The sequence below is a fragment of the Malus domestica genome, chromosome 11 (assembly GCF_042453785.1).
Source record: "Malus domestica chromosome 11, GDT2T_hap1".
In the NCBI taxonomy this organism is placed as follows: Eukaryota; Viridiplantae; Streptophyta; class Magnoliopsida; order Rosales; family Rosaceae; genus Malus; species Malus domestica.
In genome coordinates, this window is record NC_091671.1 from 1,124,184 (window position 1) to 1,150,731 (window position 26,548).

General features: G+C 38.3%; 3 protein-coding genes across 3 annotated transcripts; 2 read left to right on the plus strand and 1 right to left on the minus strand.

Annotated features, from left to right (window-relative positions):
* The first annotated feature begins 7,325 nt into the window (after positions 1-7,325).
* Positions 7,326-11,749, plus strand: LOC114819420 (formate--tetrahydrofolate ligase). Its single transcript, XM_029087843.2, has 5 exons — positions 7,326-7,943; positions 8,351-8,500; positions 9,411-10,586; positions 10,763-10,909; positions 11,242-11,749. Exons 1-5 carry the CDS (start codon positions 7,779-7,781, stop codon positions 11,515-11,517), a joined length of 1,914 nt encoding a protein of 637 aa, XP_028943676.2. The 5' UTR covers positions 7,326-7,778; the 3' UTR covers positions 11,518-11,749.
* Positions 11,750-17,037: 5,288 nt separating this feature from the next.
* On the plus strand, positions 17,038-20,574 carry LOC103425171 (protein trichome birefringence-like 4). Its single transcript, XM_008363244.3, has 5 exons — positions 17,038-18,151; positions 18,370-18,562; positions 18,668-18,861; positions 18,945-19,103; positions 19,184-20,574. Exons 1-5 carry the CDS (start codon positions 17,214-17,216, stop codon positions 19,560-19,562), a joined length of 1,863 nt encoding a protein of 620 aa, XP_008361466.3. The 5' UTR covers positions 17,038-17,213; the 3' UTR covers positions 19,563-20,574.
* A 2,127-nt stretch (positions 20,575-22,701) lies between these two features.
* On the minus strand, positions 22,702-24,651 carry LOC103407066 (peroxidase A2-like). The gene is made up of 4 exons (XM_029087844.2): positions 24,376-24,651; positions 23,841-24,029; positions 23,451-23,613; positions 22,702-23,311 (listed from the first exon to the last, which is right to left on the minus strand). The coding sequence occupies exons 1-4, from the start codon at positions 24,586-24,588 to the stop codon at positions 22,902-22,904; spliced, it is 975 nt and encodes a 324-aa protein (XP_028943677.1). The 5' UTR covers positions 24,589-24,651; the 3' UTR covers positions 22,702-22,901.
* Between the last annotated feature and the right edge of the window lie 1,897 nt (positions 24,652-26,548).

A 26,548-nucleotide genomic window follows, 5' to 3' on the forward strand; every position in this document is an offset into this window, starting at 1 on the left:
GGGTTGAAGGCTAGAGATTTCAATACGACATTGTAGCCTTTTGTGTATCATAATTTACGAAGGATAAGAAAACGACATACATCCATTAAATCAATGTTTAAGATGTGCCATTATAAGATTTTTTTAACTTAATATAATCGAAATTGGACCATTTCATGCCACGTTCTTGTAACAAGGGCCGCCGTCAGTCCGTTGCGGGTCTATCGATGTGCTTGTTAAGTTTGTTCTTTCATGTTTTAATTTAGTTGTTTTGGACGAAGGATTGATCATAGTAGCAATCACTTATTACTGATAACCACTGGATGTCAATGTTTCTTAATATATGAATGAATGATCTGTTCATGAAATCAAAATAATTGAAATTGGATTTCTAATTTCAGTGGTAAAACATATCTCGCCGCATCAATGACAAAGTTCTAATCTTCCTTAATTTTCTCTATAGGGTCGAACTTTCTGCATATGGTGGTTTGCTTTGTGGTTTCTCACGGTTTTGGTTATTTCACGATTTCATCTCCATCTCTAGCAACTCTAGGAAGAAATTGCCCAAATGGACTTTTAATTATGTTATATATATTATAAAATATGGATGGCCTTCGTAGTTTAGGGGAAAAAAAGACAGAAAAGATAATACCTAGGTACTCACTTTCTGATTTGGCTCAATAAAAAAATGCCACATGTTTTTTGTTTTTTAAAGTCCAAGAACAATCAATAACATGTCTATTATTTTTAAAACAATAAAACATGTCTCAAAATATCATTGGACAAAATCAAAAGGTAAGTACTCACCAGTGAGTACTCAAGTATTATCCAGACAGAAATACGTGTGGTGATTTTTTTAATACATTTATTTGGTTATAGTTTCACTAGTTAAGGATCTTAACTAAATAATTGTCATTTAGTATTATGCTCTAGTGATATTCTTCCCGAAAATAACGACGAGTTCGCAACCAATTTGTTTCCACATTCCATTCGTGTAAATATATAGTTATATAAAGAACCTAGTTTAAATAATTAGTTTGTTATAATGTTTTGGTGTTGTTCTATGAAGTGAGATTTACCAAAGCATTAAGCAAGGGAGCCACCAATTGCCCAAAACACCCCCAAATTAACTTATTATTTTTGGGGCTTAATGGCGTTTGGGCTTGTAGTTCAATCTTTTGTCTATGATATATGGTTCATGTCACAAATTTTTAAGTTAATTTAACCTACACAGTGGTCCAGAAGGCTAATAAGAAAAGATGATGGGGTTTTGATGTACTTTTAAAGTAACCGGAACTGATGGGGAAACTTTAATCAGCTGTGTACCGATGGATAAACAAAATCGAATGAAGATAACTACTTTAATTACTCTATCAAGTTTAATTAGATCACAATCAAGAGTTGGCTTTGAAATCACTGCTCACTCTTGCCCTCTTTTCAAGCATTCATCAATAATTTGTTCTTTTCAGGGTCTCTTAGGATTCATATGATTGGCATTCGACATGAAGAACGGAGTGCCGGTTATCGTAATGCACTCTCTTTCCTTTTTTATTCAGGGTTGAGAATGGTAGCATAAAATAAACTTGCATATACGGAGCTTTTTTAGGATCTCTTATCATTCAAATTATACATGTACATAACTATATATATGCGATGCGAGCTACATGTGGAATATTACAACAGCTTATATGTGTAACTCTCCATTTCCCTTTTGAAAACCTATAGCTAGTTGATTTTTTGGACTTATGAATTAATTCCACCGGATTACGGTAACATATATATAACGATACTTCAGATATTACCCAACAAAAGAAGACCATATACTACAGAGCTACATGTGGAATATTACAACAGCTTATATGTGTAACATTAAAGAATGAACTGAATATTATCATGTACGTGGTGATGGCTGATCAGCAGCAGTACTGCCTGTTGGCAAGTCGGAGATGAAAGCCAGAATCCGGTTAATGCTAGCAGAACGAAGGGGCTGAAAGCTGTTGAATGACCTCAATTTGTTCTTGGAGAAGAGTCTGGATGAACTGGAAAGGATGAGATAAACCAAAGCTTGAACTACCACAAACATAGCCACCTTCATCAATGTGTTATTTACCAACGCCAAGGAAGTGATCTCAACCACCATTTTCTTTTCTTTTAATTTTCTTATCTAATGAAGTAGTTGAAGAAAAGTTTGAGAGAAGGCTTGCAATGAATACAATTTGCTCAATTATTTGCTATATATAGGAGGAGAAAAAGGAAGAGCAGCGGCCATAAGTCGCCTCCTAATTCTTGACTTTTTTTAGGCCAATCAGCTGAGAGGTTGTTACTTGACCGCATATGCTTAATTATATGTACTTATATAATAAATTAGTCCGCGGCATATACTTGGCTGCACAGGACTTTCAAAGGGCCTTGCTTCTTTTTTCTTTCCCTTCTTCGCATAGATTATTTAGTGTGACATTTGCACGGTAACTCGATCGGTGTTATTAATTCACTCGTAGTATAATATGTGTATTTATTTGTTAACGTACATTTTAAGTTTATAAAATATTAATTATATAATTATTTTTTTTCTATGTATAATTATTTTATATGATAACATATAAAATAATATCATTACACTACCATGTGCGTGTCACACTAATTTTTTTAATAAAGAGTTTATTTCTAACTAAGCCACTATCAATAATGGCGGAGCCAATTACAAGGCTCTCCTAGGCTATAGCATAGCGAGAGTTTTGGTTCTTTAAGCTTATTTTTTTATTAATCTTTTGGCTATTTTATAATTTTTAATTGTCATATTCCACTTAGGGAATGAAAATTTTGAATCTTAAGGCTGTTTTTGAGGTAAATAAGAGCTAATAAATGTTAAATAAACTCATCACTTTAACCAATATTATAATTTAAAAGTAATAATTAAGTTAAAACTTTCATATTACAAATGGTTCCTTATTTTATTCAGCTGAAAGTTTTGAGGCTAGAAGCTTAGAAAACATAGTATAAATTCCTTGCTTCAATTGTTACTTTCAAGTTTACTATTATATAACTTTATGTAGACAACAAAAAATTGAAAATTTGATTTTATGGTAATAATTTTAGCTTAGCCCACCCACTGAATAATTCCTAGCTACATCATTGGGCACTATTATATGTCTCTAGAAAGGTAATTAGGATTGAGGTCTAGGGTTTTGGAAGTTCATGCAAATGGAGCAGTTGGTGGCTTAGCTACTTTTATCAAACAACTAAAAGTAGAAAACCAAAAACGTCATCAAACACGAACCCAAATTTGTTGAATTGCGGAGGCTGATCTGGCCCTGACAATACACGCATATCACTTTAATCATGATTTGTAACGTCCAAGTATGCTTTTAGATTAGAGAAAGAAATAGAAGCAACAGTCTCCCCCCGTATATGTGTTTGCTTTGGTGCCAATCTATATTGTGTTCATTCCTACTCAATGAAGTTATTATTCAAGTTCATCACTCGTGTTTCTTATTATACATGCAATTACAAGGATACAATACTGGTACTGTTATATGTTTTGATTGCACACAATATCTTGCTGTAACGTGTCACACATGATAAATTGAGCGCAGGCAATATTTAAATTAAAAACAACTTATGTAACGAACTTTACCGTAACGTTACATTTTAATTTAATAATCCGTTGTTGTATAGAAGAAAGCTCATAACAATGTATTCTTGCACAAAGAGTCATGCCAACTTCCATATAAGTTTTAAGTAAACAGTAGTATCTGTCTGAAGGGGATCAACACGTGTCAATAAGTTGTAGGCTAAGTTATGGAGTCATCGATATTACACACTGCTGTCAGTGCCTGCCTTATAAAGCAAGAAGCGTGTCGTTTTCGGTCTGCATACTTGAAAAAGTATATAGGGATGCACTATTCCTTTCCCAGCCTAACCAACTTGAACAAGAAGAAGAGCAATCTTACAGTTTTTACTCGGAGAATTTACGTATATCACTCGGTGTTGAAAGCAAAAATGGCGTCCCACAGACAGACATACAGAGCTGGTGAAGCCAAGGGCCAAGCTCAGGTATATATATACACATACTCTTTCACAATGTATGCACTGACATGATAGTTTAGCCACGTTTGAAATAACATATATTGGTTTTGGTACTCCAGCAATTAGCACATCGAACCTGAGTATTTTTTAATTTTTGTACACGCTGTAGCAGTGAGAGAAACTTAATAGAAAAGTCAAAGTCGGTCTCCTTAAAATGTGTCGATTGTGTCACATTTCACTTTTTTACTTATGTTGTAAAAATTATTGATACGTCGTCGATAATCTTATTCATATTATTATCATCAAAACTGATTTTGACATAATATTGATCCATTTTGAATGATACTGATATACGTTCGTTCTTTTAATATTTAGGAAAAGACGAACCAGGTGATGTACACAATTGGGCAGAAGGGCCAGGAAGTGAAGGACAATACCCACGAGACGGCCCAGGCAGCCAAGGGGGTGCAACTAAAACAACTAGAGACAAGGGTCAAGAGAAGGGAGAAGTTACAAAGGCAAAGGTACGGCAGAGCAAGGAGGTGACCAAGGAGAAGGCCTCAGAGGTGGGCCAAAAGGCCTAAGACACTGCTGGGGCCGCCAAGGAGAAGTCGGAGGGGTTCCTTCAGCAGACAGGAGAGAAAGCGAAGAACATGGCACAGACTACTGCCAAGGCTGTGAAGAATACGTTTGGCATGGCAAAGGACGACGAGGAAGAAGACCGTGTTTACTATAGGAAGGAGAGGGACTAATGATAGGGATTTTACCATCTGTAAAAGTAGGGATAAAAACACTTAAAAATACTTGTAAGAATAGAAGGTTATCGTAGTATAGCAGCTCAAGCAAAGTAGTTTTCCGTAAGGATTGAATGAATAATTTATGTAATTATCAAATGCAAAATAGTTTTCCGTAAGGATTGAATGAATAATTTATGTAAACATCAAATCTTAATTAATTATTTGAAGACGATTGGAAGAGGTTGGTTCTGAATTTAAAAATAATAAAAACGAATTTAATTAAAATGAATAAAGAAATTAGCAAAGTAAAGAAAACAAAGGAAAATGTTTTGAAAACCAAATTGTAAAAGCCTAAGGTTTCGCCGTCTCCTTAACAATCCGATGTAGATTTACCAATTACTTATGAATTACCCATGCAACTTTGAATGTTAGGTTTTCCTAATGCATATTCTACTCATGGTATTCAAGCTAAAACATATATCAAACATGCAATCTGTCCGTGGTATTCAAATCAAATATAAACATGCATGACTCATTATGCTTTGTGAAAACCCTTTGAAAAACCATGCAACCCTTAAGACGTGGTATTTATCCTAGATGAAATTACAACTATTAATCACAAGAAGCAATAATCAATTCCCGGTGGTATTCTGACCGAATTGCATCCGATTACTTATCTAAACATCCTAATGGTAGCTAAGCATTACGATATAGAGACAGTTTAAAGCACAATAATTAATAATTCAAAGCATGCATGAATAATATCATAAGCAATTAAATAAAAACTACATATTCATGCTAAGACTCAAGGCATCGCCCTAACAAACGAAACTAGTTACGAACAACCATAAAACAAAATATTAGTAAAAATATGGATAGAAAATATCTTGAAAATAAACTTGAATTGTCAAAAGCAATTCTCCAAAGTAATGTGTGCATTCCCCCCTAACCTAATGGCTAAATATCTTATTTATACTAATACAAAATAAAACCCTACCTTGAAAAAGTCTTAGAATAAAACTAGGAAACATAATTAAATGATAAAACAGAAAATAAAAGGTTTCCTATTTGAACTAGAATTTGGAGTTCTCAGAAAATTAGTCTTTTGACCGACTCCGATTTGGTCCCAAAATATCTCTTTTTAAAGCTGGAGACGTCCCCTACAAATCCTTAAGGAATCTTCCCCAAAATATGTCATCTTGACTTCAAAATACCCAAAACGTCCAGAAACATCAATCTGTGAAAGCTGCACGTTGGGCCTTAATTTCATCGCCACGGTCAAACGGCTTGGTAGAAAAACATCTTGAAAGACTCACGAACATCCTCCAATTGAAATTACTCCAAAATTCATCCGTTTGGTTACTTTTTGCTCCAGAGGAAGTTGAATGTCCTACATTAAAAATACATAACAAAGTATCAAAATTCTACCAAAATAACCAATAAATTAATACTAAGAATATGGTAAAATATATAGTATAATATCGACTTATCAACTAGTTTGACATTGTTTTATGTTGTTTTAATGTCTGTGTCTTCAGCTGTTGTTTGTGTTTTTGAGTTTTGTTGGTTATGTTGTTGTCAGCTGGGCAGGGTTTTTAAGTCCTGTGCTCCCCTCTCTATGTGAGATGGGGATGTTGCGCTGCTTTTGGTTTTCCAGCTTTGTAGGAATCAGATTGCAATTTTCAGTCGCATATAAAATGCAATCTGCTGAATAATTCCTGTATTTCACTTGTAGCATTTTCTTAATTTTATATAATTCATGCCTTTAAAAATACAAAAGCCTAATTCGCTTTTAGAATTGAATTGAATAACATACTGTATTGATGGTATATTGAACGGAGAAACGATAAATTGTGTCTGACTAAAAGGTGAAGATGATTACTCAATCTAGTCTCCTCGAAACAAAAAATCATTCACTTTGCCTTAAATATACCGTAGATGATGAGTTATCAATTCATTCCAATCCTAGTCTGATTTCTAAATTATTTTGCCTTGGAATAAAAATGTACAAGAGTTCTATACTAATTACAACCCGTAACCAAATACACCGAAAACTCAGAGACTAAACCTGATTATAAGGTATCCCATACCTATTCATATTGTTCCCTGATTCATCTATTTGCTTTTTTCAAATTTATTTCACAATAGTTTACGTGAGTTTGCCTCTTACTATAACAATCGTAATTATGTCTTTTGTTAACGTTGATGTTTTCAGTAACTATGATGGCTGATACGTTCGGGTTTATTCATCTCTTTAACTCAAGATTTCAGTTCTTTTTCTTCCATTTTTATCCTCCATGTATATATATATATATATATATATATAGAGAGAGAGAGAGAGAGAGATAGAGAGAGAGAGAGAGAGAGAGAGAGAGAGAGAGAGAGAGAGGCTGTGTTTTGAATCGGATGATTGGAAATAGTGTTTCAGCTGAAAAAAATGGATGAGGGTGATGAAAATCTGCAGAGAAGAAAGAAGGAGGATCCGGTGGGTTTGGGTCCGGGGAGGATCCGGTGGGTTTGGGTCCGGAGAGGATCCTCTCCCTCATGATTGCACTTTAGACAACAGGTGGGTCCCGACAATCAAGAGAGAGAGAGGCTGTGTTTTGAATCGGATGATTGGAAATAGTGTTTCAGCTGAAAAAAATGGATGAGGGTGATGAAAATCTGCAGAGAAGAAAGAAGGAGGATCCGGTGGGTTTGGGTCCGGAGAGGATCCTCTCCCTCATGATTGCACTTTAGACAACAGGTGGGTCCCGACAATCAAGCTTTGAGATTCTAATCCAACGGCTCAGATTTCATCTTAACATGATACCACACGTGATAAACATTATCCTGCTTGTTTGTCGGCCCAGAGACCGCCTTAGCCCGGAATCCTGGAATCCCAGATAAGAGTAGTATTAAAAAGCGCACCCACCTGCTCGCTGCTCTTCATCTTCAACCAGTCAGCAGCCGAAACCAGAGCGCAAAAAGAACCAAACATTTCAGATCAAGCCCACCAAACAAGAATCCGAATTTGACGTTTTCGCCGACCCCACGATGAGTCCTTCATCCAAGACGGCGAGGAAGCTGCAGGTGGCGTCGCCAGTGCCGGCGGATATCGACATTGCCAACTCTGTCGAGCCTTTCCACATCTCTGAGATTGCAAAAGAGCTTAATCTCAGTCCCGACCACTACGATCTTTATGGGAAATACAAAGCCAAGGTTGGTTGTTTGATTCGTTTAGTTACTAACCAGTTAGCGCTCGAGCATGTATAATATGTTCATTTATTTTCATTGATATATAAAAATTTTGAAATTTGATTATTTGGGTGTATTTTATGGGAGATACAAGGCCAAGGTTTGTCATTTGATCCGTTTACTTATTAACTGGTTGGCGCTCGAGCACTTCTGTATGTGTAATATGTTCATCTTCTTTATTGGTATGGAAAAGTTTTGAAATTTGATTATTTGGGTTTATTTGTTTGGAGATACAAGATCAGTGTTGGTCGTTTGATTCGTTTAGTTACTAACCGGTTAGCGCTCGAGCGGTTTTGTATGTGTAATATGTTCATTTGCTTCATTGATATGGAAAGATTTTGAAATTTGGGTTTGTTGGGTTTCTTTTGTAGGTTTTGTTATCAGTGATTGATGAGCTGAAAGGATCTGGAGATGGGTATTATGTGGTGGTTGGAGGGATTACTCCTACCCCTCTTGGAGAAGGCAAGTCTACCACTACTGTTGGACTCTGTCAAGCTTTGGGTGCTTTTCAGGATAAGAAGGTGAAGTTTTCTATTGTTGTCAGTTTAAAGTTTGGTTCTTTTTTCGGTATCGAAAAGTTTGGGCATACGTTGGTTTTCCCTTTTGATTTTTCCTTTTCTGGGAAGTTGATTTCAACATTTAACTGAATAATCAAGCAATTTAAATTGAGTTTTGGCCTTTTTGTTGGGAGAAGTCTTGAAGTATGAGTGGAGGTACAAAGGGACAAAAAGAATTAATTCAGAGGTTACATTGATTTCTGGCTTTGTGTTATTGATTGTACTTGGTGTTGCCTTAGCTTGTCGTGTCGAGAAACTAGGGCTAAATCTTAAGGTTGGAGTGTCTAACTGGTGAGGAAAGTATCGCTGAGTAATACACTGACAAGCATTAAAAACAAGATGTGTTACAAAGAGATTGTAGTTTCAGGGAACTGAAAATTTGTTGTGGTTGTCCCTTGTGCTTATGATGTTTTATATGCATTTTTTTTTAACTTTAAATTTGGTTCATTCTGTTTTCCCCTTGTTTCTGTGGGTAAAAGTTAAAGTTTCGTGGTATCTAACACAGTCTCATAGGTATTTTTGCTGAGTCTTCTGACCAAGAAGTTACCAAGCTGTTTTGGTGCGGTCCTGGCCCTTAGTCCTGTTTACTGCATCCGAAAAGAATTTGTTTTCAAAATGTAAAGCAAAGTATTTCAAGGTTGTCTTGTAATTATCTCCTTTGTTGTTAAAGTTTTCTTGCAGTTTTTATGGAAGACTTAAAACCACAGCACGTCCTGCAAAAGTAGACTTGTGCAGATTTTTTGTATTAATTGTTGCTAATGCAATTTTATATTGTTATGAAGACTTAAATAGATTTTATTTCACAGTTGACGGCTATATATCTCAGTAGTAGTTTGTATGGCCCTGATCCTGTATTCTCCCCTTTGTGACTTAGGTTGTTACTTGCCTTCGTCAGCCATCACAAGGACCAACTTTTGGAATCAAAGGGGGTGCAGCAGGTGGTGGTTACAGTCAGGTGATACCAATGGATGAGTTTAATCTTCACATGACGGGAGATATTCATGCAATAACAGCTGCAAACAATCTTCTGGCTGCTGCCATTGATACTCGGATTTTCCACGAGGCAACCCAATCAGATAAGGCTCTACTGAACCGGTTATGTCCACCAAACAAAGAAGGAAAACGGAGCTTCAATGACATCATGTTTAGACGTCTAAAGAAGCTGAGTATCTCCAAGACCACGCCCGAGGAGCTTACACCGGAAGAAGTTAAGCAATTTGCCAGGCTTGATATTGACCCAAATTCTATCACATGGAGAAGAGTAATGGATATAAATGACCGGTTCTTGAGGAAGATTTCAATTGGTCAAGGCCCTGACGAGAAAGGGATGGTAAGAGAAACAGGATTTGATATTTCAGTTGCCAGTGAAATAATGGCAGTTTTGGCCCTTACAACATCTCTAACGGATATGAGGGAGAGGCTTGGGAAAATGGTGATTGGAAACAGCAGGGCTGGTGACCCTGTAACCGCCGATGATCTTGGTGTTGGAGGTGCTTTAACAGTGCTAATGAAGGATGCTATTAACCCTACATTAATGCAGACTCTTGAGGGAACCCCAGTTCTTGTTCATGCTGGTCCTTTTGCAAACATTGCGCACGGGAATTCCTCCATTGTGGCTGATAAGATTGCACTGAAACTGGTAGGACCAGGTGGGTTTGTGGTCACAGAAGCTGGTTTTGGTGCTGATATTGGTACTGAAAAGTTCATGAACATAAAATGCAGGTATAGTGGTTTAACACCACAATGTGCAGTTATAGTTGCAACTATAAGGGCCTTGAAAATGCATGGTGGCGGGCCTGATGTTGTTGCCGGGAAGCCTCTTAACAAGGCCTACGTTACTGAGGATGTTGCTTTGGTTGAGGCGGGTTGTGTGAATTTGGCCAAGCATATTTCAAACACAAAAGCCTATGGTGTGAATGTTGTTGTTGCCGTGAACAAGTTCTCGACCGATAGTGAAGCAGAACTAAATGCAGTCAGAAATGCAGCATTGGCTGCTGGGGCATATGATGCCGTTATTTGTACTCATCACGCCCATGGTGGAAAAGGAGCGGTTAGTCTCTTCATCCTATTAACTACTTAATTTTCACTTCTCGTGTTTACTTGCTGCTGGATAGTACTCTTGGAAACTTCTGTTATAATCTCATATTTGTTCCAAGTATTCCATCTTGTCAGGTGTAGCAATAAACTGCGGTAAATGGTCGTCATAAAGTGTACTGTAATCTGCAGGTAGACCTAGGAATTGCGGTTCAAAAAGCCTGTGAGAATGTTACACAACCTTTGAAGTTCTTATATCCTCTAGAGTTTAGTATTAAAGAGAAAATAGAAGCAATAGCCAAGTCATATGGAGCGAGCGGTGTTGAATACTCAGAGCAGGTAAGCGCACATGATATTATTTTTAAATTTCAGTTCACACTATTTATTTCAGTCTCTCTTGCTCTCCGTTTCATTCATAGATAGACAAGCATTTCCATACCAATGAATACAACTATTCCCCTTTTTTTATCATTAAAAAAAAAAAGAATGTACTGTTTGCTGCAAACAGAACATCAACTTGATTCTTCTACATCCTTTGCTGGATAAACATATTTTCTCTTTTTTCCCCTTTCTCTTGACACCACTGAAGCCAAAATGTCGTAAATTATAAACCAGCATAGAAATATACTCGACGTACTTATTGATACGAGTTTCCTTATTTTTGTGAGTAGGCTGAGAAACAAATTGAGATGTACAGCAAGCAAGGGTTTTCTGGTCTGCCCATATGCATGGCGAAAACCCAGTATTCGTTTTCACATAATGCTTCTGAGAAAGGAGCCCCCACCGGATTCGTCTTACCAATAAGGGATGTAAGAGCTAGCATTGGAGCTGGATTCATCTATCCTTTGGTGGGAACAATGAGTACAATGCCGGGTCTTCCAACTCGCCCTTGCTTCTATGACATTGATCTTGACACTGCAACCGGAAGGGTCATCGGTCTTTCTTGAAGATCGCTCTGCATTTGGCTCTCCATTTGCTCATCAAGGCAACTTACCTATACGGTTGCTCAAGCCTCTGTTGTTTGGCTTTTTGCTTGTTGTGTAAGTTATCTGTGTTACTAGCTATTGATTTCGCAAATAAAGAAATCTCTGAGGTTAATAATAATCTAATTATAATTTTCCCCGGACGAATTGTATAACAAAAGTTGTTTCAATACAACCATACATTGTTATTTTGATACATTAGTTTAGTCCCCGTAACACTTGATAATATATACGAGAAACTTTTATTTTTGTTGGAAAATTAAACTACGGAAAAGAAACATTGCAATAACAGTCAGACGCAATTACAGTTGGGCAGAAAGGTTTTATTTTTAAGAACGAGAGTGTTAGATGGTTATAACGTGGTCTCCCTTAACATTTTCTCTTTCGGCAGTTGCATTTATTTGTCAACTGAAAAACAGACGAAAAGAAACTGTTGACATTCCAAACAACAACAACAACAACAACAAAGCCTTTTCCCACTAAGTGGGGTCGGCTATATGAATCCTAGAACGCCATTGCGCTCGGTTTTGTGTCATGTCCTCCGTTAGATCCAAGTACTCTAAGTCTTTTCTTAGAGTCTCTTCCAAAGTTGTCCTAGGTCTTCCTCTACCCCTTCGGCCCTGAACCTCTGTCCCGTAGTCACATCTTCGAACCGGAGCGTCAGTCGGCCTTCTTTGCACATGTTCAAAATCACCGGAGCCGATTTTCTCTCATATTTCCTACAATTTCGGCTACTCCTACTTTACCTCGGATATCCTCATTCCCAATCTTATCCTTTCTCGTGTGCCCACACATCCCACGAAGCATCCTCATCTCCGCTACACCCATTTTGTGTACGTGTTGATGCTTCACCACCCAACATTCTGTGCCATACAACATCGCTAGCCTTATTGCCGTCCTATAAAATTTTCCCTTGAGCTTCGGTGGCCTACGACAGTCACACAACACGCCGGATGCACTCTTTCCATCCAGCTCGTATTCTATGGTTGAGATCTCCATCTAATTCTCCGTTCTCTTGCAAGATAGATCCTAGGTAGCGAAAACGATTGCTTTTTGTGATCTTCGCTAGATTGCTCCGGTCATTAGTGTGGATAAGTATATAAATGGATAGAGATAGGAAAGCAAACACAAGATGTACGTGGTTCACCCAGATTGGCTACGTCCACGGAATAGAAGAGTTCTCATTAATTGTGAAGGGTTTACACAAGTACATAGGTTCAAGCTCTCATTTAATGAGTACAAGTGAATGATTTAGTACAAATGACATTAGGAAATATTGTGGGAGAATGATCTCGTAGTCACGAAACTTCTAAGTATCGGAGTGTGGTGTCGTCTTGACTTGCCTTATCTGTCTCATAGGTAGATGTGGCATCTTCTCTGGAAGTACTCTTCCTCCATCCAGGGGTGGTATCTTTAACTGGTGGAGATGCACAAGGTAATGTATCAATTTCACTTGAAGCTTACTTGTAGTTTCAGGCTTGGTCAAGCGCGATACAAACCATGTAGTAGGAGTCCCCCAAGTCGCCGAGCTAGGGGGTCTGCTGAAAGAGGTGACAGACAAGGTAAGCAATCAGAGCTCCGACTGATTGTTCACCTTCTCCCCATCTTGCAGCAGCATGAAGGATAAAGAGAAGAAAAATGAGAAGAGATGATATGAGATACTTTTGCTTTTGAAGAAGTAACTTTCCACAGGCTTATTCTTGAACTGAGCTGGAGGGTTTTCTGGTTTCCTCCAGAGTATAAGGCCGACTGAAGAATTTGAGGGTCAAAACAAGTCCATCAAATCTAGAGTACGTTCCACCCTGCTGATATGGGATACTTTTGCTTTTGACAGAGTAATGAATGTATCGGCAAGTGTGCTGTTACGCTTGTCTCCACATGCTTCCTTGTATCCTTCGCACTTGCCCTATCTGTTCCTCAAGCAGATGCGGAATCTTCCCTGGAAACATAAGATGTTGAAGATGAGTACTCGAGAGCAATGCCAGGTAAGTAATCAGGTAAGGGGTTCCAGGCAGTCAGTTCCTGGCTGGAAGCTTGATTCCAAGTGCTGACTGATTGCTCTCTTTCTCCTTGTCTTGCAGGTAAAAACAAGGCCAAAAGAAAAGACAGGGAAAAAGCATGATATGGGATACTCTTGCTTTTAACCCTGATGATATGAGATATTCTTGCTCTAGTATAGCTTGTTTGCAGAGGTATTATCGGGGGGAAAGAAAGCTGAATATTTCGAAAGGCTTCGTTGGGAGTGCCCTCTCAGATATGATGAAGGGTTGAGCATTTTTGCAGGTCTGCCTGTCCGTTGGGGATGGAGGTCGACATATATAGGAGTCTCCCTAACAACAAGTAGTAATGCTATTCCTTTACCCTGCTTGGTCATAGCACAGTAGTGGGAGCTGCCAGTTTCACATGTTTTAACTCTGTCAGAGCACTTTGAAAAAGTGGTCTGTGGTATCTGGCTCTCGAGATTCGGAGAACGATGCCTCTTCGATTTTTGAGAAAGCAATCATGCTGGGGGTATGACTCTCGAGATTCGGAGAGCAGTGTCTCTTCGATTTTTGAGGAAGTAATCATGTTGGGAGTCTGGCTCTCGAGATTCGGAGGGCGGTGCCTCTTCGATTTTGGAGCAAGCAATCTTGTTGGGAGTGTTGTCTCGAATGTGAGTAAAGGTTGGGCATGTTTGCTAGTCTACCTTGCCACGAAGCACAAAGGTTGACACACAGGGACTTTCCAATTATCCAGCAATGGTACTGTTCCTTTACCCTCTCTTCGATTTTGAGAAAGTAGTCATGTTGGGAGTCTGGCTCTCGAGATTCGGAGGACGGTGCCTCTTCGATTTTGGAGCAAGCAATCTTATTGGGAGTGTTTTCTCGAATGTGAGTAAAGGTTGGGCATGTTTGCTAGTCTACCTTGCCACGAAGCACAGAGGTTGACACACAGGGACTTTCCAATTATCCAGCAGTGGTACTGTTCCTTTACAGTTGTGGGTAATAATATGGTAGCTAGACCTTCAAAATTTATGTGTCTAAACTTTTGTTAGTGCTGTTTCTTTGCTATTCTTTTACCTTTCTTGGTCAGAGCGATGTAGTGGGAGCTGCAAGCTTCACGTGCTCAACTTTGGCAGAGAACTTTGGCAAAGTTATTTGTGGTACCCATGAGCTATTGTTGCGTGTGGGAAGTGGGTGATTGAACAGTAAGATTCATGTGCTTTCTACTTCACCAGAAGTCTTCGACAGAATGCCCATAATTTCTGCAAAGCTGAGTGTGCGTGTGACAGGTGCTGACAAGGCTAGAAAAGTAGGTGCCTCTTCGATTTCTGAGATCGGCCCTCGTGGTCTCTGAGCAGCCCAGCTTTTGAGAAAGCGAGCGCCTCTTCGATTGATTCGGATAACGATGCCTCATCGATTTTTGAGAAAGCAATCATGCTGGGGGTCTGGCTCTCGAGATTCGGGGAGCAGTGTCTCTTCGATTTTTGAGAAAGTAATCATGTTGGGAGTCTGGCTCTCGAGATTCGGAGGGCGGTGCCTCTTCGATTTTGGAGTAAGCAATCTTGTTGGGAGTGTTTTCTCGAATGTGAGTAAAGGTTGGGCATGTTTGCTAGTCTACCTTGCCACGAAGCACAGAGGTTGACACACAGGGACTTTCCAATTATCCAGCAATGGTACTGTTCCTTTACCCTCTCTTCGATTTTTAAGAAAGTAGTCATGTTGGGAGTCTGGCTCTCGAGATTCGGAGGACGGTGCCTCTTCGATTTTGGAGCAAGCAATCTTATTGGGAGTGTTTTCTCGAATGTGAGTAAATGTTGGGCATGTTTGCTAGTCTACCTTGCCACGAAGCACAGAGGTTGACACACAGGGACTTTCCAATTATCCAGCAGTGGTACTGTTCCTTTACCCTTGTGGGTAATAATATGGTAGCTAGACCTTCAAAATTTATGGGTCTAAACTTTGTTAGTGCTGTTTCTTTGCTATTCTTTTACCCTTCTTGGTCAGAGCGATGTAGTGGGAGCTGCAAGCTTCACGTGCTCAACTTTGGCAGAGAACTTTGGCAAAGTTATCTGTGGTACCCATGAGCTATTGTTGCGTGTGGGAAGTGGGTGATTGAACAGTAAGATTCATGTGTTTTCTACTTCCCCAGAAGTCTTTGACAGAATGCCCATAATTTCCGCAAAACTGAGTGTGCGTGTGACAGGTGCTGACAAGGCTGGAAAAGGCTGGAAAAGTAGGTGCCTCTTCGATTTCTGAGATCGGCCCTCGTGGTCTCTGGGGAGCCCAGCTTTTGAGAAAGCGAGCGCCTCTTCGATTTTTGAGATCGGCCTTCGTGGTCTTTGAGCAGCCCAACTTTTGAGAAAGCAAACACCTCTTCGATTTCTGAGATCAACCCTCGTGATCTCTAAGCAGCCCAGCTTTTGAGAAAGCAAACGCCTCTTCGATTTCTGAGCAGGCGCCTCTTCGATTTCTGAAGCTTCGTCGAGTGCAGATTTTTATAGGGGCTGGCATTAAGTTCCAAAGCACACTTGAATCTCCACCAGTAGAAGCTTCATTCTTGCACTTCTAAGATCTTGATTTGTCCGACCTCTTCTCTCTTCAACACCTTTGAAAATGTCTGGCCCCTCCGACCGTCGTTTTGACTTGAACCTTGTTGAAGAGGCAGCCCCGCCTTCTCCAGACAACATATGGCGCCCATCCTTCGTCTCCCCTACTGGTCCTCTTACCGTTGGGGATTCCGTGATGAAGAATGATATGACCGCTGCGGTGGTGGCCAGGAACCTTCTCACTCCCAAAGATAACAGACTACTTTCCAAACGGTCTGATGAGTTAGCTGTTAAGGATTCGCTGGCTCTCAGTGTTCAGTGTGCAGGTTCTGTGTCTAATATGGCCCAACGCCTATTTGCTCGAACCCGCCAAGTTGAATCATTGGCGGCTGAAGTGATGAGTCTCAAACAGGAGATTAGAGGGCTCAAGCATGAGAATAAACAGTTGCACCGGCTCGCACATGACTATGCTACAAACATGAAGAGGAAGCTTGACCAGATGAAGGAAACTGATGGTCAGGTTTTACTTGATCATCAGAGATTTGTGGGTTTGTTCCAAAGGCATTTATTGCCTTCGTCTTCTGGGGCTGTATCGCGTAATGAAGCTCCAAATGATCAACCTCTGATGCCTCCTCCTTCTAGGGTTCTGTCCAGTACTGAGGCTCCAAATGATCCCCCTCCGGTGCCTTCTCTTTCTGGGGCTCTACCGACTGCTGAGACTTCTCCAAAGCAACCTTTGTGAAGGCTCCCTCTTGTGTGCTTATTTTGACTCATGTATATGTACATATTTGTAGCTTATCGGGGATATCAATAAAAAAAAAATAAAAAAGAGAACTCTCGAACTTTATCACTGCATGCTTACATCCAAAAATAGCCAATATTTTGGAACTAATTAGTAATTAGTTAACTAATTAACCACAAGCTTAACAGAAAAGTTGCAATAATTCTTACAACAATTGAATCAACCCCAAAACTCCGTTGTGTCTTCTCTACCATCTCTTTCTCTCTATTTTCAGACAATTAGGGTTGGAATTAAGCCAGACTCTCTTCATCCCTGTCTTCAGTTTTGTTTGTAACTTACAGCACAAGTAACACCTTAACCGAAAAACGAAACAACCCAAGTTATATAGAAATGGCGGATTTTCTTCGGTCAAATTCAATCAAGCGTCATTTGCTTGCAAAACCAACATCAGAGTCGGTGACGACGGTCTCTCCACGGCCCTTAGTCGCAAACATCTCAGTTAATCCGGATTCGAACATAACCATGAGCATCACAAGCCCTCCTTCCACGAAGCACTCATCGCCGACGAAGCCAGGGCCAAAGGTCCCTTCACTTTCAATCTTGTTCTCCAAAAGAAAATCCATGGCCTTCACTTATGTATTCACGTTTGCCTTCATTGCCTGCACTTTCTTTTTGGTTTTCAACCCGTCACGCCAAAATGGCCCTCTTCCTCTTCGTTTCAAGAACCTCCTCCATGCCTCCTTCTACTCCTCTTCTCAAAACCCTAATGCACACCTGGAGCTTTCCCGGAGAGACCCCTTTTCTGGAAAACCGAATTTTTCGCCGCGGTTTGATGAGAATGCAAGGTTGAAGGATGATAAGGTGGATAATCAAGAGATTGGTTTCTCTCAACTTCCGGAGAAAAACGAAAGCTTGAAGAGAGATAACAATGCTCAGTCATCCAACCCCATTCTTTCATCGTCCAATAACACAGAAATCGAAGTTTCTGGGAAAATGGAGGGTTCCAAGGGAAGAAACGAGACCAAGAAGCACACACATTCACATTCTTCTTCTTCGAAAGATTCAAATGGCAAACGTGGCTCGAAGAAGAAAAGTGATCATAAAAAGGTGTCATCTAAGAAGCAAGGGAAACAGAGTGAGTTGAAGTCCAAGCTGATGAATGGCTGTGACATATTTGATGGAAGATGGGTGAGAGATAACTCATACCCGCTTTATGCTCCAGGGTCTTGTCCTTGGATCGATGAGCCTTTCGATTGTTTTCTAAATGGAAGGCCGGACAATGGCTACGAGAGGTATAGATGGCAACCAAAACGTTGCAATATCCCAAGGTAATTAATTTGCAGGACTTTTTTACTTGACAATTTGAGTATGCTTGTTCATACTATGTTTTATTTTGCTTTTACTTCTAACCCAAGGCAACCTCTAAGAATCTTTTTGACTTCATGTTGCTCTAAAGTTCAAACTGATTTTCATATTGGCGTACATTTTTATCGTATTCGCTATATTGGTTCTGTTAATAAAGCTTGTTGGTTTTGGTGTTGTGCAGGTTGAATGGTAAGAAGATGTTGAGATTGTTGACAGGGAAGCGTCTAGTTTTTGTTGGCGATTCTCTCAACAGGAATATGTGGGAGTCTTTGCTATGTATTCTTAGGAACTCAGTGGATAATAAGAACAAAGTTTATGAAGTTTCTGGTAGGCAAGAATTTCGCACAGAAGGCTCTTACTCTTTTATTTTCGAGGTATGTTGATTTCGATTTCATAGCCTTATAAATTCTTCCTCCTTACCTTTTGGCTTTGTTGGTCCAAAGTAACATTAATGTAATTGTTCTTGTATGGATCAATAGGAGTATAATTGTTCCGTGGAGTTCTTTCAATCCCGGTTCCTAGTTCAAGAATGGGAGATGCCAGAACCAAGTGGATCAAAGAAGGAAACGCTTCGCATTGATTTGATTGAGAGATCATCCAACAACTACAAAAATGCAGATGTTCTCATCTTCAACACAGGTCACTGGTGGACTCATGAGAAAACTTTAAGCGGGTAAGTTCAGTGCTCCGTTTCACTCTATGTCATGGATTTTCAGAAACTTGGCACCAAAGTTAATATGTATAATAATCTTGCAGGAAGGGTTACTATCAAGAGGGTTCCCATATCTACGGTGAATTGGATGTTGATGATGCATTTCGCAAAGCTTTATCGACATGGGCTAGATGGATTGACACCAATGTAAATCCTAAGAAAACCGCTGTTTTCTTCCGGGGCTATTCACCTTCTCACTTTAGGTACATTTTGGACACATAAAATACTTCAACTTGGCTAACAAATGTATTGCATCTTGCTAATCTTTTTACCCTTTTAACAGAGGTGGAGAATGGAATTCTGGAGGGCATTGCCATGGTGAAACTAAGCCAACTACAAGCTTGGAATCCACGGAATATGGAGGAGAATATCCAACGAACATGAAGATCCTAGACTCGGTACTCAAGGGGATGAAGACGCCAGTCAACTATCTGAACATTACAACAATGACTGATTTTCGGAAGGATGCTCATCCATCGATTTACAGAAAGCCGAATTTAACTGAGGAGGAGCGAAAACCGCCTATGATCCAGGATTGCAGTCACTGGTGCCTCCCTGGCGTTCCTGATACATGGAACGAGCTTATATATGCTCAACTCCTCAAACGTAACCAGAAACAACATAGAGAGAAGAAACAGAAAAACCAGAGGACAACTTCTTAGAACTGGAGAAAAAAATAATGTAGTATACGTTTTTTTTTTTTGTTGGAAAGCTCACCATATGGAGAATATCGAACAGGTATTCTTGATTGTATAGATAGAAACGAAGGATAAGGCAAAAGTTGTAGTTAGGCAAAGAGGTGGGGCAATGTGCTTTAGTGATCAATTGTGTTTTCAGATAGAGCTGGTGAGAGAAACAGGATTTAGCCCTTATGGCATCTCTGGGGGAATTGAAGGAGAAGCTTGGAAAAATGGTGACCCGAAACAGTGAGTGCTGGTGATCTTGGTGGTCGCAGAAGCTGGTTTTGGTGCTGATAAGGTCATGATTATAAAATGCCAGTCTAATACCGGTTTAACGCCACAATGTGCAGTTGTGGTTGCAATTATAAGGGCCTTAAAATGCCTGTAAGACTGAGAATATGTCTCTGGTTGAAGCTGGTTGTGCGAATTTGGCCAGGCGAAATTCAAACACGAAAGCCTATGGTGTGAATGTCATTACTGTGATCAGGTTTTGGAGTGATTGTGAAGCAGAACAAAATGCAGTTAGAAATGCAGCACTGGCAGCTGGGGCATATGAGCAGTTTATGCACTCATCATGCACATTGTGGAAAAAGAGCGGCTAGTCACTTCATCCCATTCGTCTTATAATTGGCGAAAGGAATTTGGGCGTCAGTTTCTTGTGTCCGAAAAAATGATTCATCGAAATAATGAGTCACAAGTGATCATCGACAAATTTGAGATCGCCAAACTTTTAATCCCAGTTTTATACCGTGGTTGGAACAGCAAGCACAATGTCTGATGCATTTGGCTATCGGTCTTGCTTGAAGGTCGATGCATTTGGCTCTCCATATGCTCACTGCGGCAACATTTTCCGAAGTTCATTGAACGAAAGTCGGCCACCATCTCTTCCCCTTACAATTTACAGTTCTGAAAAAAACTTTTAAGGTCACTTTTTAAGCTTGTAATATACAATGCTGTAAATTTTTTACAACATTATAATTTCCTCCTTCAAGCATTGACTCCACTCTGCAATCCTTGCCAATTTTATACCACTTTGATTTTGTTTTCTTATCATTCTTGGCCGTTCATGATTTCATTTTAACAAAGTAACATTTAATTGATAATACTCGAATCATAAAAATATATATAATGTTAGAACATTTATCCTTGTATGCTAATGAAAGAAAAAATATATAACTTTTGGATTTGACGGTCACATGGACGTGTGGTGTTTTTGGTCTACACGTCAGTGACATAGCCACACTCTTAGAGAACAAGGGGCTTTCTACACGATGAAGGGGAGGAGAAAAAGTGGGCTGGGCAAGCAGTTATAGAGTAAAATGATTAATTCATATTTTATGATACGAATGTGTGATAAGATTATTAATATATGTTATAAAATGAAAGGATTTGTAAAATCACGCAATGATACATTGGTCATATTGAAAAATTACTCGTGAGAGACAGTTGTGAGATTTTCCTCTTACAAAAACAAGAAAACTAAAACTAAAAATATGCCACTTGCCCATATGTAATTACATCTGCATGCTTTACTGGCAACTTACAAGACTCGAAGATGCGATCGACCATACACAAGCTCAACGTCCGTTGGGAAGGAGTGTCCTTTTAAAGCAACCAAGAATTCTAGTAACCTACTCTCATAAAGAATTCTAGTATGCTAGTAACCTCCACATGGTAAAATGTAGAAATCAAACTATTAATTATGTAAATTGGAACTTTCATAACCCTCAACGTAGATAGGCTTAAATAAATTATCAGTTAAACTTCAAATAAAACAAAACCAAAATGAAAATCCAAATTAAAAGAATTAGAAACCTTTCAAATTACAACAACTATATATAGCAACCTCCCAGTTTCATTATCCTAAAACCCTTCTGGAGATAAAGGGGGCTTAATTTGTCTCCTTTCCTCTACCTGATTTTGCATCCTTCTTGTATACGTTCGACACCACCTCTGATTGTTTTCTATTTGTTTCCTGTTCTTGGATTTCCTTCCCTTTGGAAGTTTAATGAATCTTCACCATGAGCAAAAGGAAAAATTAATCATCATGCATTCCTTTTCAAGTGCAGCAGCAATATTTGTTCTTGTTACTACTAGTGTTAGCAAAATGGTTAGGAAATCCACTCAACTAAGCTCAACTTTCTATGACATGCCCAAACGTGACAAGCATTATTTGAGGTGTGGTGGAGCAAGCTTAACATAATGATACTCGGGTTGGTGCCAAACTTATCAGGTAACGCGTCGGGTCATATTACCCATTTACTTTAACGGGTGTTACACGATATGACCCGTTAAGATATCGGGTATGTCACGAAAACAACACGAACACGGAAAACACGACACAGATTCCAGGTTTACATTTTACATTAAAAAATTGTACATTTTACTACAATATATATATATATATATAATTGGTGCATTGCACATTTTAATAACATTAAATATTGTTACATTTTACATAAAAAAATTGGTGCGTTGGTACATTCATAAAAAAGAAAAAAAATTAGCGCATTGTATTGTGTATTGTACATTGTACATTTTACATAAAATACTAGTACATTTTACGTAAAAAAATTGGTAGATTGATATATTGAACATTGTACATTGGTACCTTCATAAAAAATCCATACATTGTATTGTATATTTGTACATTATACATTGGTATATTATACATTTTACATAAAAAATTGGTAGCAGTCCCTAACTACGAGTGTTCTTTGACTGAAATCTTATTGATTTTCAGTTTTTTTTTAACGAGGCCCTTGACATTTATTCTGATGAGATTAAATAAAACAATGATTTGTAGGATTGAAAATATTAATAGATAACACACACACACACATTAAATGACTTTTGGTTAAAATTCAAAGTTTTGAAGCCATTTTTGTTAGTTTTTATTAAGATTAATTGCTAATCTGAGTATAATGTAGGTTGTGCTTTATTTAATTAATTACATATAATTTTAACATGTGGATGAACAAGAAGTTGACGTTTTAGGGTATAATTCTAATAATCTTAACAGACATCATTACACCATGATCTATCATTTGTTTTATCTAACAAATATATGTAGCATGGTAAACTTGATCATGAGGTAATATAATGGCATGGTGCCAGAAAATAATATAAGTATGACTTCTTTTTTTATTGTATATCAACCTTTGACAACATGGACAAACAGAAGAGAACTGCGAGGAAAAGAAATTGGCTGCATATAAAATGACAAAATACTTAAACCTCATGCTATTAGACTACCGTTATTTAGGGCACATATATAACCCTAATCATTTTTTTTTTCAAATACTAATGAATAATTTTCAATTAATTAACCCTTCTGCAATTGGTCCTAATCTCTCCATTGGTGCCTGTCAAAACTCCTATATTCCCCATATTGATCATGGACTGACCAAAGCTATCAAAAAAGTCACTTTGGCTATTTGCAAAGCGGTTCACAATCGCAACGGTGTCTCCGCTAGTTGAGAACAGCACCTGATCGGTCTGGAGAAGCCCACGGTTGTTTTGGAGATTTGTAAAGTAGTTGTTGTCAAAGGCATCGCGGGTGGATTGGTCAAGGTCGTTCAATGTATCTCCGTTGCCGTTTTGAGGACATGTTTGGCGGAGGGTTTCCAAGTATCCGGCTTCTATGGTCGGGTCCGGGTTGCCGGTGCCGCTGAAATTGTAGAGGCGGTGAACGAAAGTTGAACATCTTGCCCGGCCAAATGTATGAGCACCTAAGATAAAGGAAACAACCACATTTAAATTTTTAAAAATAATTAGAGGTTGACTTATTATTACGTGGTGTATTGCTAGCTTAATCTGGTGATTAATTGTACTATTATTCTGGTCAATTGTGTGTATATATACGGTTACCTGATAAAGCAACCAGATCAGTGGAATCTAATCCTGCATCGCGAAATTTTTGTGAAAGTTGATCAAGGCTTTCGTTAAAGCCTGGAATGGCAGTGGTACCAGCTCGGTTGGCTGTCCTACTGTCTCTTCTTCCCAATTGAACTTCCCACGTCGGCCCTCCATTCTGCATATATATACCAATACAAATATTACATGAAGAACTTTTTGAACAACAGTATATGAGGCACTGCTTAAAATATATATGCTCCAAATTTCCAAGAATTGTTCATTAATTAGATTATCTCTTCACCGACATTCGCATTCTTTTTTATTGTCTTTGGGGCTGGTTCTCAGATGGATTGATCATTTCCCAATTAATTAAACTAATTAGGACTTTTAATATGTACGTACCTCAGAAACAAGAATTTGAGAAGCAATTGCTAAAATGTCAGAACAGGAGACAACACCAGGGCAAACATTCTCGAGAGCAGTTTTGATATCATCTACGACGTCGTATCCTTCTGTCGATAGATTGGGACCTGCATCTTTCTCGCTATCTATTCCATCTGCGTTGTCTAGCATAATCGATCCATCACAACCCTGCATGCATGCACCGTTAGCCATTAAATTAAACTTATTTAGTATTGCACATAAAAACACAGTTCTTCCTTTGACAGAGCATCCATCTGTTCATTATTAACAGACGGATTCTCGATGTATTATTGGTCAATAACATATCAACAGAAAAACTTTTTTACGTTTTAGCAATGTATCATCCGTATTATCAAATACAAAATCCGTCATTTAGCAAAGACGGACGCTCATGCACGTAGAGCTTTATGTAATATATATCTCATTATATATTACCTGATGATATTTTTTGAACAAATATTACCTAATGATACTTAAGAATAACCAATAATATATTCCTTAATGAATTACATACATTGACGAAGCAGTCGTGGAAATGCACCCGGATGAGTTTGGCACCAATCCGGATGTCATTCTGTTGAGCTTGCTCGACCACACCGCGAACAATGCTCGTCACATTCGGGCATGTGGTACTGTAGAAGGTTGAGCTTAGTTGAGCGTTAACATTTCCCAACACACTAGTAATAACAAGAACAAATATTGCTCCTGCAATTGAAAATGAAGACATGATGATTAATTAGGAAACTGAAAATTGAGAGGTTGCTAGCTATAGATAGTAGTTCTTAGGGTGGGAGATGAGATGGGTTCTATATGAGGCTAATACTACCCTTTTATAGAGAGAGTAATAGGTGAGATTTCAGTGCAGCGATAGGCATTTTGCGCATGCATGCTTTAAGCAAATGACCAGACAGATCGTTCTTTGAATATTCATGCGTGGAAATTTTCAGATAATTAAGCTGATGTGGGCCTATTAGGAGGAACGTTTCTAAGTATCCTTTTAAGTTGAAGAATTTTCAAACTTTTCGGTGGAGAGCGCAATTATGTTAATCAAATTTTGTATATATTTCAACGGTCCAAGGGCCATATATAGTAATTATATTGAGGACTTGATGTAGTAATAATTTCACCAGGAAAAGAATTGGTCCAGGGAATGAAAATGAATAATGGAATCATGAGGCAATGATTGTCATTCGATCGGTGAATACACCAACTGCTTAATTTATATTGTTTGGTATACTTCTTTTTCTCTGTGTAAAAAAGTTATCACAGTTTGATTAAGAGACTTTTCTAAAGTTCAAAAATGCCGTACTTCATTTCACTGTGTACTGGTTATTTTCTCAAATCTATAATTTGCAGATTTTTTTTCCATATATTTAGGGTATGTATGCATAGCATAAATGTAATGAGGTTTACCAAATTCTTCCAGGCATTGCGTACATAAACGTTGACAAAGAATTAGTCATTAAATTGGAAGATTAATAAGATTAGTTTTCTTCATATCTAGTCCCTTCAAAATAAAAAAAATCATTTACGTTTAACTTAAATATGCAGTAAATTTTATGAGGTACCCAATCCATATACCATCTATTTCAATTCTAGTCACCTATCGAGATCAATATAGTTGATGTATTTCATACAACATGAAGTAGTGAGACTTCTTCTAATTGGATATGTAGGGAGTAGGAAACATACGTATGATGAAGTCTAGCATTCTAGAAATTTTGTATATTGACTGGAGGCTTTGGAGACAATCGAATGACTTCAATCAGTATGTCAAACCGTGTGGGTACGTACGTAGCTGTATGGACGCGCTCATTTAATACTAGCATCCTATTACGGGAATGGACATATATATCTCAGTCCTGTATAATGTATGTTTGTCATAAAAAGTTGATTTGAAGATCATTTCTATAAAAAATTTAATTATTTGAATCACAAATTATTTATTTATCTAAATGTATAGAACATATCAACAGTGTGAGTACCAAGTAACATTGATGAATTGTACATTTATTTGATATATTTAAATGACTAAACGGTCTCTTATTCAAATGGTTTTTTTTTTTTTTTTTTTTTTGGTATTGTAGATGATCTCCAAAGAAAGATTAAGAATTGAACAGCTCCGATTTTGGAATATATCGCAATGAGTGGTATATGTGCATTCCGTCATGGAGATGAAAGTATTCTAATAGAAATTTTTAAGTATACCTAGTACACAAGCCAATACACCACCTGTAATAATATAAGTGGAAGGAGACTGAAGAAAGATGATGTTCTACCATAAAACCAATTGGCAATATGAGTTGTAGTCCAATTATTTATAAGCACATGCAAATCTTTCCCTGATGTGGGATTCATAAGCTCAACTTGGGTTGAGTCAATCCAACCCTGCTCATGTCCAACCCAACTTTAAACCCGAAGAAGTGAGTTTTTTTAGTTATAACCCACCCGAACCTAACCCGATTTCAACCTGTTCATTGATTGGGTTGAGTTGGGTTGATCATTTGGCTGTCCATCCCCAACTGACTAACCAAACCCAATCTAACCAGATTGTAACCCATATCAATTAATGTTCATACTACACCCAAGTGAGCCAAGTCCAAAAAACAACACCCTTTCTAATTTTTTTAGTAAATTACCCTTTATAATTACTTAAGCTTTTAGGGAATAAGAGACTTTGATTAATT